We start from the raw sequence: 16,732 nt of genomic DNA, 5'->3' as shown, positions 1-16,732 counted from the left end.
ACCACCAGGACGTTATCCTGCATCCTCAATAAACGTCAAATATTTACCCCAACTTCTCTCATAAACAGACTTTTTTTCCCCAAGTAGTCTGTACAACATTTTTCATACACTCCCATCTTCCCCATAATTTGCAAATTTGTATATTTGACTGTTGTCTTTGGCAACCAGTCAACTACATTGTTACAGTTATATATTTCCATTCAAAACTTTTTTTGAAGAAAGCTGTTTTTCAAACTGTTATTCAGCAAGGATGCATTAAATTGATCAAACATGTTAGTAAAAACATTATTATTATTATTATAATGTATACATTTAGACATATATACTGTATATACCCTTGTAAGAAAGTAATGTATTTAAAATCTATTTATTTCACACTAAGTATAGTTCATATCTATTAACATATTTACTGATATATCCCTCAAGACTTACTGGTAAAAAAATTATAATTAAACTTTTATTTGGAGTACTACTTGTGCACAATGCACATTTCTTAATATTAAGTCTTAAATGTGTTTTAATATCACTATTTATGAGGGTTGTATGATCTTTCAATAATATTGGTCTTTAAATGCAAGATATTTAAAATGTACCTAAAGTATACTTGCAGTAGTTCCATTTCAACACAATCAAATATACTTCAGTATATCTTTAGTTGGACAAAATTAAACTTTCTTTCTCTTTTGACATGTTCAAAATTAAATAGAAATCATTTAATAACTACATTTCTGTCCTGTAGTGTGACGTAATGTCCTATGGTGTGACATAAAAGAACCACAGATTTTTTTGTTTATCTCAAAATATCTTTAAAAAAACAGTTGAGTATTGCAATAGGGGAGATACAAATATCACTCAACTTAAAATGGTATAATTTTCAGCGGTTTTGAATGAATGACAGCAAAGTTTGTCTTGTTGTCAAAGTTTGTCTTGAAATTGTCCAACAAGTCATGGGGAAAAAATTATGTTAATTATAATTTCATATTAAATAAATAGCACTATATGAAAATAAGTGTCTAACAATATAACAATAATAATAACAAGATAAATCTCTCTCTTGCTATTTATGTATTATCTATTTATTTGTCACACCATAGGACAAATTTATGGTATAGTTCTGTAAAAATGTTTTTTTTTTTAAAAAGCAGTGAAAGAATTGACGAAGTTAGTGACCCTTTATATTTTCTCAAATATCAGACTTCATACGACATAAATATATGCATTTCTTTTTCAAAATTTTTATTCTTTTTTTAAAAACTTTTTTTACTATTAGTTTTTTTACTATTTTATGTATATATAGAGATATATTAGTGCTGGGCAACGATTAATTGCATCCAAAATAAAAGTTTTTGTTTGTATAATGTATATGTGTGTACTGTGTAAATGTATTATGTATATATAAAGACACACACATACAGTATATATTTTGAAAATATTTACATGTATATACAAGTATATATTTATATTCATATAATTTATATTAAATATGTAAACATAACATATTTTTCTTAAATATATGCATGCATATGTCTGTATTTATATATACATAATAAATAAACACAGTACACACACATATATTGTGTACACAAAAACTTTTATTTTGGATGCGATTAATCGTGATTAATCGTTCCCCAGAACTTTTATATATATATATATATATATATATATATATATATATATATAATGTATATATGTATATATTTGGGCTGGTAATTGATTAAATTTTTTTTATCTAATTAAATACATGATGTGGCGATTAATTAATCTAATTAATCACAAATCGTTCGCACATCAAATTTGGCTGAGAAATTACTCCCAAAAGATAATTTAAAGTCATTGTTGTGTAAAGCATCAAACAGACATGACAAAAAGTAGCTTTAGCAATAAATGTTTTGTTTGATTCACCATGAAATGTATTACATATACTCTTTTGGACCATGAGGGTGAGTAAATGATGACAAAATTTTCATTTTTGGGTGGGTGAACTATACCTTTAATAATTAATAATTATTATTATTATAACTATGGAAATATTATATTATTTCTTTAATAAAATGATACTCTAGTCTAAATAATACAATAAAATTCGTTCACCTGACCAGAGTTGGTCACCCAGCTGGATGTCATCTCTTACATATAAAGATGTTGAGCAGAACATTGAAATGAAAAATGTTTGGAGGTTACCTTGACTGTCTGTGGTTGCAGGTGATCCGCATGCTTAAGGAACTGAGAGAGAAGCATCCAGATAAAGACCTGGACCAGCTGATCGAGATGGCAAACTACGCCACCATGCAGAAACAGCATAAGAGCCGGGCCTTTTACAGGGTGCAGGCAACACGCATGATGATCGGTGCCGGGAACGTACTGAAGAAACATGCAGCTGCTGAACAGGCAAAACGAGCAGCTGGAGATTCAGCTGAGAATGACCTGGCCACCTGTTCTCACATTGCTTTTGAGCAGGCGCAGTACCAATGCAGTGAGAACTGTGGGAGCGTCAGTCTGTGGGTCTGCTTACAGGGGGGAACCGGCACCAGAACCTTCCACGTCGATTACAGGACAGAGAATGGGTCAGCCAGTTCTGGGGCAGATTATGAGTATTGTGAGGGAACAATCATTTTTCAGCCTGGAGAGACACGCAAAGAAATAAAGGTAAGAGAAACACACCGTGGTGATGTCTAATCCATGAACAGAATGTTCTTTTGAAATACATCTCTTCAATTAATTCAACCAATGCAATCTGTAGAGTGAATCATCACGTTATTATGTTCGGTCATATTTGACTCTGAAAATGAATCTATACTTTCTCAGTTAGCACACAAATTGATGATATAGTCCATCACAGCAATAAACAGAACATGATGCTAAAATATTCATTATATATTCAAATTAATAAGTGAATCATTTGTAAGTGATTCAATTAAAAAAAACTTGGTAAAATAAACATTCAAAGAGCATGTGAAAACACAAAATATATATTTTAATTAATACAAGGATGCATTAAATTGGTCAATAGTGACAGTCAAGACTTTTATAATGTTAAAAAAGTATATTTAAATTAAATGCTGTTCTTTTGAACTGTAAATATCAAGCAGCACTACTGTTTTCAACATTGATAATAATAAGCATCAAATCAGCATATTAGAATCATTTCTAAAGGATCATGTGACACTGAAGATTTTAAAATAAATTAAAATAGATAACATTTATTTAAAGTTATAACAATATTTTACAATATTACTGTTTGGAAGTGTTGACAATAAGAGACCTTATTCAAAAACATTATAAAACTTTTGAATGGTAGTGTAAGTATTTAAGTTGAATATGACTCGGATGCATGTCTTAAGATGCATGTGTGTATGTTTTATAGGTGGGAATTATCGATGATGATGTGTTTGAGGAAGACGAACACTTCTTTGTGCGTCTCTCGAACCTGCAAGAGGGTGAGGGCGGGACCAACACTGATGGTGCCCGACTGGTTGAACCCTTCGTAACCACTGTAACCATTTTGGACGACGACCATGCGGGAGTCTTCGCGTTTAGTCAGCGGGAGCTCTGCGTGGGTGAATGTTCAGGTGTGGTGGAGGTGCCGGTGAACCGGACGTCAGGTGTGCGCGGAACTGTCATGATTCCATATCACACAGAGGACGGTTCTGCGCGACAGGGTGTTGACTATGAGCACACACAAGGAGAGCTAGAGTTTACCAATGAGCAGACTAGGTAAAAGTTCACACTAAAGTTTTAAATTCAGTTTACCTTTACACTCAAAATGTGAACATATTCTCTTTACTTCTCAGATACACACAAATCTGAATTTATGTAAAAATTAGGTAATTATATATATGCAAAAAATGTAGTTTATATACTCTTTAATGCATGAGTGCATGTGTGTTAAATTGATTGTGGAGTATTTTGGTAAGTATCTCAATAAGCAGTCTGACAGTACCACTTAAAACCTTTAATTATGGGCCATTGTTACAACCCATTAATATACTTTACTAACGTATGCAGTACATTTATGATGTGTTATAAGGAATTATAAATTAACATACACTACCATTCATACCATGCTCACCAAGACTGCATGTATTTCACTTTAACAGTAATACCGTGAAATATTGCAATTTAAATTATAACTATTATTTTAATAATAGTTTATTACTGTGATGCTAAATTTTCAGCAGCTTTTACTACATTACTGATTTGGTGTGCAAGAAACATTTCTTTTTATTGTTAAAACATTATGTTGAAAACAGTTTTGATGCTTAATATTTTTGTGGAAACTGTGATGCATGTTTTTCTAAAGAACAGCATTTAATTGAAAAATAAATTTTTGTAACAGTTTAAAAGCCTTTACTGTCACTTTTGATTAATTTAATGTATCCTTGCTGAAAAAAATGCATTTCTTTAAAAAAAAAAAAAAAAAAAATACTGACTTTTGAACGGTAGTGTATGTCAATTTATATATCATATATGTCAGGTTTTAGAATCTATGGTTTAATAACATTTTTCAAATGCACAGTAAGCATTATGAAATACTTTAGTTACAAATGCAACACTCTGAAATACTATTCTGAGCTGTAATTTTGTAATACACTAATATTAAATGTCATAATACATAGTACACCACTAGAGGTCTCTTCTACCCCAGTACTAGTAATAAGGTATCAGTTACATACGCCTTTTTTGTCACCTTTGGTGCTGTTTTCCTATAATCCCTGCCTGATACCTTCAGACCCCTACATGTTTGTGTACCACATTGCTACTAAGATGTTCTGTAGTCTTCTGTGTGGACTGCTGTGGTTTTGAACTTTGGACTGTTGGTTTGATGTGTGCCCAGATGGATCCTACTCATGCGTCAACGTTACTGTCAGTCTCATTAAGCTAATAATGGCTTCTGAGCAGCAAATGTTAAAAATCAGTTTTAACCCAGGACTTGTCCTTGGCTAAAAGATTACATTGACACAAGGTAATTTCACTTGTCTCTGTATTCTCATAAAAAAATCAGTTTTGCTTCTTCAGTTATTCATTTGGATATATTTATAACAACACTATTATATTATAAATGATATCTTGTATTTTAAAAGTACAAGTATTTTGATGAACAATTTGGCACAAATTAACATTAATATTTCCTGCACTTTTGACAGGAATTTTAGATGGTTAGAATCTACTTTTGACAGGATTTTATTTAGTAGGTTTTATTTATTAATTTAGTATGTGAATGTGAAATCTGATGAGGTGAAATCTGTGCTGTCAAGTGTACAGTGACGCTTCAGAGAGCACATGACAAACAACGGCCAAAATCATGCCACACACACATTCTGGAAACTTAATAAATTTACCTTTATTATCAATACAAATGACATAAATCTTAAATGCTCAGTTCAGCAGTGGTTTGTGGAGAAAAGAGCTTGTACACAACTGAACGCTCGCCTCAGTTTGTCTGTGTGTGGGTTAATTATTAATGCACTGTGTGTTAAAGTATTCATGTAGGCCTAACTCTGATGTGATTTAAATGCTGAGGTCTCCTTTAATATTTCAGAGGTAAAACCAAGAGGAAATGATTATTTGTCCTTTGCTCTTTGTGTGCGTGTGTGTCCACAGTAAGACACTACAGGTGCGCATCATTAACATGCAGGAATATGAGAAGCGAGAAAATTTCTTCATTGTCCTTGAAGAACCCAAGTGGCTCAAGAGAGGGATCTCAGGTCTGTGTGTGTGTGTTACTATTCTTTTTAATCATCTCAGAATCTGTTACAGTATTTAATTTTTTCTCTGTGGGAGATTTTTATGAATGCTTGTGTATATTTTCATTTGTTAAGGCTGTTGAAGTTCCAATAGCCTCATACTCACCTGTCTCTCACACAAACACACACACACACACACATTTCTATGACCAGTGTCCAGTTTCAGATGAATAACAACGGCACAACAGGGGGACAAACTAGACATGCGTCACACACAGTAACTAGATCCAACTCACCTACACACACACACTTCAGCCTCACGTTTGTGTGTGTATGTAATATGAGCTCAAGTGTCCGAATAAAAGTGAATGTTAAAGAGAGAATTAACACCAGGTTCGTTAGTGAGCTAATCAGCTACTAGGAATCTCTTTCATTAACCCAACGATTGACCAAGCACTGTTGTAGATAAGTGCAGATAGATAGATAGATAAAATACACATATACTGTACATGAATACATATAAATAAGTGTATTTACTGTTTTTACTGTTTGATCAAATAAATGCAGCCTAGATGAGCATAGAAGACTTCTTTCAAAAACTATTAAACTTTTGAACTATAGTGTACAGTTTATTCATTATTCAAGTGACTGATTCATTCATTCATCGGTTCATTTTCTACTTGCATGCTGCATATAGATCTGCTTTTGAATCAGGGTAAGATGACTCTACTAACTCTTTGTACATTTCTTTTGCAGTGTATATGCAGTTTATTAATATAAATATATATCATTTACTCTCCCTCTCATTTTCCCCAGCCACCCCTGGTCCAGAATTAGAGGATGCCAGGCGTATAGCAGAGAAAGGAAAGCCCATTCTGGGAGAACTCCGCAAGTTAGAGGTCATTATAGAGGAGAGCATTGTTTTCAAGGTACACACACGTCATATGTATACATACAGGAGCAAACTACGGAAGCCCTATAGGCCATGGATAATTATTATTTGGTTACACTTTATTTTGATAGTCCACTTTAGACATTCTACTAACTATAAATAAATTTGTAACTACATGTCAACTAATTCTCATTCATTTGCAACTACATGTCTACTAACTCTCAGAGTAGACTGTTAGGTTAGGTTTAGGGTTAGTAGAATAAGTTGACATGTACTTGCAAAATTTCTCATAGTCAGTATCTTGTATGTTGTGGACCCATCAAAATAAAGTGTTAGAAGTTATTAAGCAGACAATCTACTAATACTCTAATGACTGCTAGTCGACATGTAGTTGCAAAGTTACTTACTGTTAGTAGAATGTCTAAAGTGGACTATCAAAATAGTGTTACCTATTATTTTTATTTTCTTGTAATCTTGACAATACAAAAGTTGTTTTCTCGTGATGTCCAACCCATTATCCAACACCTGCGATAACTGTAGACTAACCAAATTAAATAATAAAATACACAAAAATATCATAGTTCTGTTTCAAAGTAAATAAAGCAGTAATGATGTCTTCAAATCATAAGTCTGTTTTGATCAGGCGCTGTCCTACATGTAATGGCCACATGGTCAGGCTATCAACAGAACTAATGAAAATCACAAACAAATGATGTAATATCATTTTATTTCAAATAGATAAGAAAAAATAGTGGGTTGAATCCAAGGAGCTCTAAAAGATTCTAGAATAGTTACCTGCTGCATACATCTGAGAGCACGCTGCCTGCACTTGTGGTGTTGAATGCTCTGTTGTTAGACCATTTAAAGTGTGAATTACACAAATAAAATGTTTAGCATGTCTCTGAAAAAAAAATGAGCTGTGATTTATTTATTTATTGTATTGACATTATTAAGTAAAGCAAAGTATTGTTGAAATATCAACAACAAGTTATGATAACGCGAAAACAACTTTTGTTACGTCGAGATCAAAAGAAAATTAACTTAAGTAGTGATCACGAAAAAAATAACTAAATAAATATTAATAATAATCCATGGCCTTATAGGGCTTCTGTAACAAACACATTAACTCAGTGCCCAATTTAGTCTGTCTCATGCAGGCAGAAGTCGTATAAGCTGTGATTCCTTCCCTCTCATAGGTCCGACAGGGAATGGCCCCTAATGGAGTCTTAGATGCGGTAGTAGACCACTTTCCTCAGTGTGAAGTGTGTGTTTGGATTGCCCTAAACTTCAGCCTTTAAACACTGTCTGACTGAATCACACCTCAATGCATGAAGATTGTAGAAGATTGCAATTAAATCTCATTTCTTCATCACAGCTCTTTCTGTTTTAATTTGTGTTTATTAATTGAAAGCTTTCAAACTTAGGCTTAATACACAGCCTACAGTACCCTGATGATTTTTAAATGAAACAAAATGTTAATTTGACTGAACAAGAACTGAGCATGAACAGTTCTTTAGTGCAAATTATTCGAGAATACTGTCAATATTACAAAGGGGAATTAAAAAAAAGTGTGCCGACTTCTACGGAGCAATTGATTTGTCTGATTGATTGCTGTTTAATGGATATATTTCTCAATCACTGAGCTTCACTATGGTGTGCATATGTGTTTAGAATACAGTAGACCGCCTATTGAAGGACACTAATCTTGCTGAAGTAATTGGCACACACTCCTGGAGAGAACAGTTCATCGAGGCAATAACAGTCAGTGCAGGTAGAATCAAATCATTTCATTGACTATGTGTGTTTCTTCATATGTGAAATGATTTATACTGTATTTGTTTGCATAAAAACTCTTAAGAGAGTATTTCAGGTGATAGTTTTGTTTCATTTATACCTTTCTCTTTTTCTCTCATTTCTTTCAGGAGAAGGTGATGAAGAAGGAGGGGAGCCTCAGCACCCATCGTGCTGTGATTATTTCATGCACGCAGTTACGGTGTTCTGGAAGATTCTGTTTGCGTTCGTTCCACCCACAGAATACTGGAATGGCTGGGCCTGCTTTATTGTGTCCATTCTGGTCATTGGGCTGCTAACCGCCATCATTGGAGATTTGGCATCTCATTTTGGCTGCACAGTGGGCCTCCGTGATACAGTCACTGCTGTAGTGTTCGTTGCCTTAGGAACCTCCATACCAGGTAAATCTGTAACATAGCTTGTGTGTCTGATTATGTGAAACACAAGCAACCAACTACCATCTCCCTTTCCTCTCTTTAGATACATTCGCAAGTAAGGTCGCTGCTAAACAGGATCAGTATGCAGACGCTTCGATTGGAAATGTAACTGGTAGCAATGCGGTTAATGTTTTTCTGGGGATTGGCGTGGCCTGGTCCATTTCAGCTGTTTACTGGGAGGTCAAAGGTCAGGTGTTTCACGTAGATCCTGGCTCCCTTGCATTCTCAGTCACACTCTTCACCATCTTTGCCTTCATCGTCATGGGTGTGCTGATGCTACGGCGGCGGCCATCGGTGGGTGGAGAGCTGGGTGGGACCAAAACGCTGAAGGTTCTGACTTCACTATTGTTCCTCAGTTTGTGGCTTCTCTACATCACATTCTCCAGCCTAGAGGCCTACTGTCACATCACCGGCTTCTGAGGAGAGAGAGAAACACAAAACAACCAGACTCAAACTTACACTAATTGCATTCGCATGAAATGAGTTATGTTTCCTGTGAACTGAGCTATGAGAGAAATGCACAATGTACTGTATATTCCATGGTAATATGTACATAAAGTAAATATCACATTCTGTATAAACAAACGTACCTGAAAAAAGATTGAGTGAGAGAAAGCAAGATTGTATGACTGCACTGCTGACAGGGACGTCTTTAGCTGTTGAACATTAGCACATTAGAGGTATCATGGACCCTCAGTGGCATGGAGGTCATTTAACACACTGCAAGATGTAGCTCTTTTTTGACAGAACTGTGATGTCAATTTTATACGCTGACTCATGAACAGTAGGTGATGTCCCCTGAAGAGATGCTAGGCCTCTCTCTGAGAGAAAAGGCACTTGTGGCTCTCCAAAGAAATTACCAAAAACTCTTTGACAAGTGAAACCGAACTTCTTTTTCCTGTTTTACTTGAGGATGTCAGACATTATAGGACCTACCTTGACAAGTTGATCAAAGAAAGAATGCATGTGATAATTATCATCATCATAATTCACATTAATATATTTACTCAAATAGAGTCTTGTAGGCTGTCACTTAATCAATTCACTCAAATCTATTATTTCAGCATTTAAATGTAAAAAAATTAATAAATTGAAGTGTTTGTTCTTATTGTGCTTTGGTATTCTGATTGGAACATGTTGTATTTAGACATTAAAAATGAAATTAGTTACAACTATTTTGGCATAATGTAATCCCAGTACCACATTTCCAAGGGCCATTCCTTGAATTGTTCTGGTTCACTAATAATTTCCTTTACTAAAAACTATTCCTTTTTATGAGCGTTTGTCCTCCTATTTTTTACAGTAAACAGCAACAATATACACCATGTAGAATTTTCGAGGTGAGCAAATGCTTTAGTTAATTTTCCAGAGGGGGGGGTGTAAGAATTATGAATGTGAATCATTAATGTTGTAAAATTACTACTAACTACACATAGTAATGCGGACGTAATATCAACACTTCAGCGGTTGACAATATAGATGTTTTTACTGTTATCTGTGAGTGAGACAAAAATGGCTGCTTTGAATCAATGAACGAATCTTTTTAGTGAACTGATTCAAAATATGCGAACTACTAGAATGAATGAAAAACCCGCCACTACAAACCAGTAGGAAAACGCGCCTTTAGTTTGAGTTACATCAGCTAGAGCCAATCACGTTCGAGTGTTAAAGACCCCGCCCCTTCTTGGAAGTGAGAGAAATCTACAGGCCGCGCTCGCTCAGCCGGTGACGGGTGATGCTTCCGGGCCAAGAGCGTGAGGAGCATGAGATAAGATAATAGGTGAGAGCTTTATTTTGATTTACGTGCGCAGGTTTTTAATCGGTTATAGGTAGTAGCGATGATCAGGTCTGTATCTGCTTGTATTTATTCGCTGTATTATTCTCCTGTCGGCCAAGATTTGGTTGAAGCACCTTTAATCAACCGGAAGAAGAAGACGTCCACGCGCCCTCACACGGAACCGAGGACGTCGAGTCACACAGTAAGTCCGCGTGCAGCCGACGGTGTTGTTTATTGTGTATTATCCAAAGCCTTCTCTCTTCGCATGTGTTTATAAACCTTGTACGAAAGCTCGGGACTTTACTAGTTGCGCCAGTTGATGGATCTTTGCGCTTCGGTAGGTGTATGGTTTGATTCAAAAACGTGCCAAACAAAGAGCGGCCTGCGATTTTGGCGCACTTATTAATGGCGTTAATCTTGTGTATTGGCTAACAATCAACCCACTTGCTACGTTCTCATCCATATTATGCTTATAAACCCTTGTCCTATTGTCTGGTATGAATTTGGTTGTTTGAGTCTTGTTAACTTTGCTGTTTGTATTGATAAACATGATTGAACAGTCCATCAAGTGACTGGTGTTACAAAGGAAAGCGAAACTAAAACACAATGCTTAAAGAAATACGTTTACTCTTTATAGTCTGCAAGATCTCATATCTTAAGTTTTGACCGATTTGGAAGCTTGCACGTGATAAGGGAACAGCTGATCGCGATTTGCAAAATGTTTTTAGCACATGCAGGATTGTACTAACGTGCTTTCATTCACTCTTATTGATCAATGATATACACAAGGCACTTTATTTATACTATGAGGATCTCTACTTTACGGCAGGGCTTTTTAACCCTAACAGAACCAGGGAGTTTACATCTTAGGTACACTGTAACTTTATTGCGTTATGTAATGCCTAAATTTAGCCCAAAAGAGAAAATTGTCATTTACTCACCCCATGTATACATTGACTTTCATTGTATAGGAAAAAAAAAAAGAAATAATCTTTTTAAAAATTGCCATTTGTGTTTTGTTGAAGAAAGTCCTACAGATTTGAATTTGTGTCAGGGTGAGTGAATTCAGTAAAATGAAGATTTTTAGTTTTGGTGGATTGCCCCTTTAACCGGTTGTGAGTATGATTATTTTATATTTAGAAAAGAGAGTTTTATAGCATTTCCACTGACCTTGAGAAACCCCCTGGTTAAACTCTGATTTCTGACTTTTTTTTGTGTGTATGTGTATTGTTTCGTAAAGTAAATATGTGCAAGTGTTATTGAATTTGTGCAATTAGTTATCATGTAGTATATATTAGCAGGTTTAAAATTTAAGTTCTGCCTATTTTAATTTTATTTATTTTAACTGAAGGTTTCAAATGGGTACCAATTGATTTCTTAACCTTTGTCCATACTACAGGTGCAAGATGTCTTACTCATCTCGGAGTTCCTCTCGCGCCGCTGACTGTAAGGTCTATGTTGGTGACCTTGGCAATGGTGCAGCCAAAGGTGAGCTGGAACGAGCCTTCAGTTACTATGGACCGTTGCGGAGTGTGTGGGTAGCCCGGAACCCTCCAGGTTTTGCCTTCGTAGAGTATGAGGATGCCAGGGATGCAGAGGATGCCGTAAAGGGGATGGATGGAAAGTGAGTCAACTTGAGTTCTACCTGCCTACATTTGCCATGATGCTACTGCAGCACATTTAACCCCCTGACCTCTTCAGGGAACTCAGACCCGCAGGGGTGAGTGTCGGCGGTTTATCACTGTTCTTTTTCCGCACACAAAGGCCCCAATTTATTTGGTGTTATCCTGGATGCAGATTAATTGTAGTTTGAGTTCAGTTGTTTTTCTTAGTTTATCTGACATTAGCCTGCATCTAGGTAAAGTGTGTGGCTTTGAAAAAAAAAAAAAAAAAAAGTGTCACTTGGGGCGGGGGATTGTCAACAGCTGGGACACGCATATTGAGCGCACCTTTGCTTGGCATAGGGAAACAAATAACCTTCTGATCTGTAATATCCTAGGGTGCTTTGTGGATCCCGCGTGAGAGTTGAGATGTCTAATGGTATGTCCAGAAAGTCTCGTTATGGCCGTCCCAGTCGCAGACAATTTGACCCCAATGACCGCTGTTACCAGTGTGGGGAGTGTGGTCATTATGCCTACGACTGTTATCGTTTCAGCAAGCGGCGAAGTCGACGCAGCAGGTACCTTAACCAACTTTTTTATTTTATTGCATTGCTACCTGGCACTGGTTTATTGCTAATCTTTCATTTTGTTTCTGTTTCTTCTTAGGTCAGCATCTCGCTCTCGGTCCAGATCTCGTGGCCGGCGCTACCGCTCTCGTAGCCGCAGCAATGAAAGGTAAGTCCTCTCACTACTCCAGCTGTGTTTGGGCAGATTTACAGTCTAGATGCGTCAATCTGATTTTGTGACACTTTTCTTTTTCACTCCACTTTTTATTTATTTTTTTTTATTTATACTTAGGAGGTACCGTTCACCTTCATACTCAAAACGCAGAAGCAGGTAAGCTGTGTTATCAGGCCACAGTTCTGTTTTTACCAGTTCTAACTGCAGTATGTCTACTTGCTGCGATCTTTCTGAAGAACCAATTGGCTTCCTAAAGGTCCCGATATACTTCAAACGAAATAGAAGAACGAACTGATATGATGTAATTTCGAATAAAATCAGTTCGAAACAGCTCACCAATGCAAACTTTCCTGGGGGAGTTCGTTTTGGCTCCTAAACACCTTTGAGCTACCATTGGTCCGTGGCGATTATGCAATCGGTGGGTGTGTTCTGGAACTCCACCTTCTTTGACGTGCTATTTTTTTTTTCAGTTCGTTTCTCATTCAGTGGAGGTGAGACAGGAGAACAACATCTCAAGTCACTAGCAACATAAATACACTGTCTCGAATAGCTGAGCTATCACAAATATATCCGCACCTGTACGATCGCTTGCAGAGAGACTTTAAAGATTCAGAGAAAGCGTTTAATTTATAGAACGAAATTGCAACAAAGCTTGGTGTGGACAATCTGGAGTAATGCAAAAAGCGATGTAGAGAAACATCAGATGCAAGTTTTCCAAAGCCATGAAAAGAATGAAACGAAGGAGTAAAGAGATAAGGTAGCAAGTCCCAAATATATTTGTTTCAAATAAATGTTACACCATACTGCTGCTGCTGTAGTAGTTCTTTCAATAAGCGAATTTAAAAGGTATACAATAAATGAAATGCTAAAAGAACATACAATAATAAACCTTTTGTTTTTATCAAATTACGACAACACAAAATATAAAAATGTGTAATTGATCCAGTTTAATAAAAGACCTAGATACACCACCATTGCATCTTTGTGTTTAAGGTGAGCGTCGCGACACGTTTAATCTACACCCCGCCTCCAGCAGCGCGAGGGTGTTGGAATGTTTGAAAACAGTATACTGTTGCTCAGCCTTTTCCAACCTCTTTTTGCCACCAAACGAAAATGAACTTCGTTTGATCCAGTACAGGTGCATCTCAATAAATTAGAATATGGTGACATGCTAATCAACTCAAAACACCTGCAAATGTTTCCTGAGCCTTCAAAATGGTCTCTCGGTTTGGTTCACTAGGCTACACAATCATGGGGAAGACTGCTGAGCTGACAGTTGTCCAGAAGACAATCATTGACACCCTTCAAAAGGAGGGTAAGCCACAAACATTCATTGCCAAAGAAGCTGGCTGTTCACAGAGTGCTGTATCCAAGCATGTTAACAGAAAGTTGAGTGGAAGGAAAAAGTGTGGAAGAAAAAGATGCACAACCAACCGAGAGAACCGCAGCCTTATGAGGATTGTCAAGCAAAATAGATTCAAGAATTTGGGTGAACTTCACAAGGAATGGACTGAGGCTGGGGTCAAGGCATCAAGAGCCACCACACACAGACATGTCAAGGAATTTGGCTACAGTTGTCGTATTCCTCTTGTTAAGCCACTCCTGAACCACAGACAACGTCAGAAACGTCTTACCTGGGCTAAGGAGAAGAAGAACTGGACTGTTGCCCAGTGGTCCACAGTCCTCTTTTCAGATGAGAGCAAGTTTTGTATTTCATTTGGAAACCAAGGTCCTAGAGTCTGGAGGAAGGGTGGAAAAGCTCATAGCCCAAGTTGCTTAAAGTCCAGTGTTAAGTTTCCACAGTCTGTGATGATTTGGGGTGCAATGTCATCTGCTGGTGTTGGTCCATTGTGTTTTTTGAAAACCAAAGTCACTGCACCCGTTTGCCAAGAAACTTTGGAGCACTTCATGCTTCCTTCTGCTGACTGGCTGTTTAAAGATGCTGTTTTCATTTTCCAGCAGGATTTGGCACCTGCCCACACTGCCAAAAGCACCAAAAGTTGGTTAAATGACCATGGTGTTGGTGTGCTTGACTGGCCAGCAAACTCACCAGACCTGAACTCCATAGAGAATCTATGGAGTATTGTCAAGAGGAAAATGAGAAACAAGAGACCAAAAAAATGCAGATGAGCTGAAGGCCACTGTCAAAGAAACCTGGGCTTCCATACCACCTCAGCAGCGCCACAAACTGATCACCTCCATGCCACGCCGAATTGAGGCAATAATTAAAGCAAAAGGAGCCCCTACCAAGTATCGAGTACATATACAGTAAATGAACATACTTTCCAGAAGGCCAACAATTAACTAAAAATGTTTTTTTTTTATTGGTCTTATGAAGTATTCTAATTTGTTGAGATAGTGAATTGGTGGGTTTTTGTTAAATGTGAGCCAAAATCATCACAATTAAAAGAACCAAAGGCTTAAACTACTTCAGTCTGTGTGCATTGAGTTTATTTAATACATGAGTTTCACAATTTGAGTTGAATTACTGAAATAAATGAACTTTTCCATGACATTCTAATTTGAGATGCACCTGTATATCGGGGCCTTAATTGTCTGGGCTATTGTGTTTTTATTTTTTAAAACCTTCACCTTTTGCTTTCTAGGTCAGGCTCTCAGGCCCGCTCTAGATCCAGAACCCCTGTGCGGCGCTCGCGTTCACCTGTACGCAGGTCGAAAAGCCCTGTCCGTAGGTCCAGGTCCAGATCCAGAACGCCTGTCCGTAGAGACAGGTACTTAGTTTACTCAGGCTAATTTATTTCAGTTTTGCGTGTGTGACGTTAAATGTATTAGTGTTGTACGTGCTTTCTCAGTTTAAATTGTTTTTGTATTTGTAGCCGCTCCCGTTCACGATCTGGTTCTAGGCCGAGAGATCGTAGTGTGTCCAGATCTCGGTCTCGTTCGGTCAGTCACAAGAAAGACAGGTAAATGCAAATTTACACAATGGCAAGTTTCAGTTATGTCGTTCTTGTAGAAAACGAGCAGATTCTGATACTTTGTTTCATCTTAGTCATTCCAGGTCTGCCAGCCCAAGGAGAAGTCCAACACCGGATGCTGACTGATCTGAACGCTGATGCTTCTCCCCCCCCCATTCCCCACCTTTGCCTCAGGCTGAAATACATTTTATCTCCATGATTTCAATACTGGTTCTACTGTAGCTACAAAGCTATTTCTTTTCTTCTCCTTCCCCAGATTTTAATGAAAGCTCCTTGTAAAAGCATCCCTATCATCTCATGATTTTTTTTCCCATTTACATATCCCCCTTTTTTTCCCCTCCCCCTCCTTCAGATTGTAAACCGGTTTTTATTTTTATTTTTTTAAGAGCTCCATTGTTTTAATTTCAGTGTTGAGCCAGTGTCCTGTGGTCAGTGATTTGTGGGTAAGGTGGTGAATGAGCTATGTTGTGATTTAGTCGGTGTATTATATGAGCTGAAGAGTACGCTGTGATTTGTTTGTAGAGTTTGTTTTTTTGTTTTGTTTTTTTTTTGCATTGAAAATGGCAATGATCTTTTTAATAAAGTAAAGCTTTACAAACCCAACTGTTTCTGTGCAAAATTTTTACTGATGTGTTTTTATTTTTTTTTTTAAATTAAGGGGTAGGGTTATGCTAGTTTAAATGGTAGAATTTACAACCAGCTAAAATTTCATATACTATTAATATACTTATTGATTTGTAATTTGCTTTTTTATATTGTAAAATTTCATCTAAACTTTTTGGTAATTTAATCATATTTCCAGTTAATTAATTTAGTTATATAATTATTGTGGCGTGGGTTTTTGATAAGATTTTGGTCATATCACCCACCCAT

General features: G+C 36.6%; 2 protein-coding genes across 11 annotated transcripts in view; both read left to right on the top strand.

Moving 5' to 3' along the window:
* Nucleotides 1-10,077, top strand: part of slc8a2a (solute carrier family 8 member 2a) — a 31,830-nt gene extending 21,753 nt beyond the window's left edge. For 6 of the 8 annotated variants that reach the window (XM_058776444.1, XM_058776448.1, XM_058776443.1 and 3 more), the window contains 8 exons: nucleotides 2,203-2,646; nucleotides 3,365-3,714; nucleotides 5,602-5,705; nucleotides 6,501-6,613; nucleotides 7,773-7,838; nucleotides 8,248-8,347; nucleotides 8,499-8,768; nucleotides 8,848-10,077. In XM_058776444.1, coding sequence (XP_058632427.1) covers nucleotides 2,203-2,646; nucleotides 3,365-3,714; nucleotides 5,602-5,705; nucleotides 6,501-6,613; nucleotides 7,773-7,838; nucleotides 8,248-8,347; nucleotides 8,499-8,768; nucleotides 8,848-9,224 — 1,824 coding nt within the window. In that variant the 3' untranslated portion in view covers nucleotides 9,225-10,077. The remainder of the gene's footprint in view (nucleotides 1-2,202; nucleotides 2,647-3,364; nucleotides 3,715-5,601; nucleotides 5,706-6,500; nucleotides 6,614-7,772; nucleotides 7,839-8,247; nucleotides 8,348-8,498; nucleotides 8,769-8,847) is intronic. The other 2 variants (XM_058776442.1, XM_058776447.1) reach the window with 2 other exon arrangements.
* Nucleotides 10,078-10,440: 363 nt separating this feature from the next.
* srsf7a (serine and arginine rich splicing factor 7a) lies at nucleotides 10,441-16,462 on the top strand. 3 transcript variants are annotated; one of them, XM_058775236.1, is made up of 9 exons: nucleotides 10,442-10,584; nucleotides 10,701-10,783; nucleotides 11,981-12,205; nucleotides 12,581-12,760; nucleotides 12,849-12,917; nucleotides 13,041-13,079; nucleotides 15,530-15,655; nucleotides 15,761-15,847; nucleotides 15,934-16,462. In XM_058775236.1, the coding sequence occupies exons 3-9, from the start codon at nucleotides 11,988-11,990 to the stop codon at nucleotides 15,983-15,985; spliced, it is 771 nt and encodes a 256-aa protein (XP_058631219.1). In that variant the 5' UTR covers nucleotides 10,442-10,584; nucleotides 10,701-10,783; nucleotides 11,981-11,987; the 3' UTR covers nucleotides 15,986-16,462. The 3 variants fall into 3 exon arrangements, with proteins under 3 accessions (XP_058631221.1, XP_058631219.1, XP_058631220.1); XM_058775238.1 differs by lacking the exon at nucleotides 13,041-13,079 and having other exon boundaries at nucleotides 10,441-10,584; XM_058775237.1 differs by lacking the exon at nucleotides 10,442-10,584 and having other exon boundaries at nucleotides 10,782-10,918.
* The last annotated feature ends 270 nt before the right edge of the window (nucleotides 16,463-16,732 follow it).

Source organism: Onychostoma macrolepis, chromosome 05 (assembly GCF_012432095.1).
Source record: "Onychostoma macrolepis isolate SWU-2019 chromosome 05, ASM1243209v1, whole genome shotgun sequence".
NCBI classification, from domain to species: domain Eukaryota; kingdom Metazoa; phylum Chordata; class Actinopteri; order Cypriniformes; family Cyprinidae; genus Onychostoma; species Onychostoma macrolepis.
Note: the sequence above shows the minus strand (reverse complement) of the source record. Positions and strands in the feature narration are given on the sequence as shown.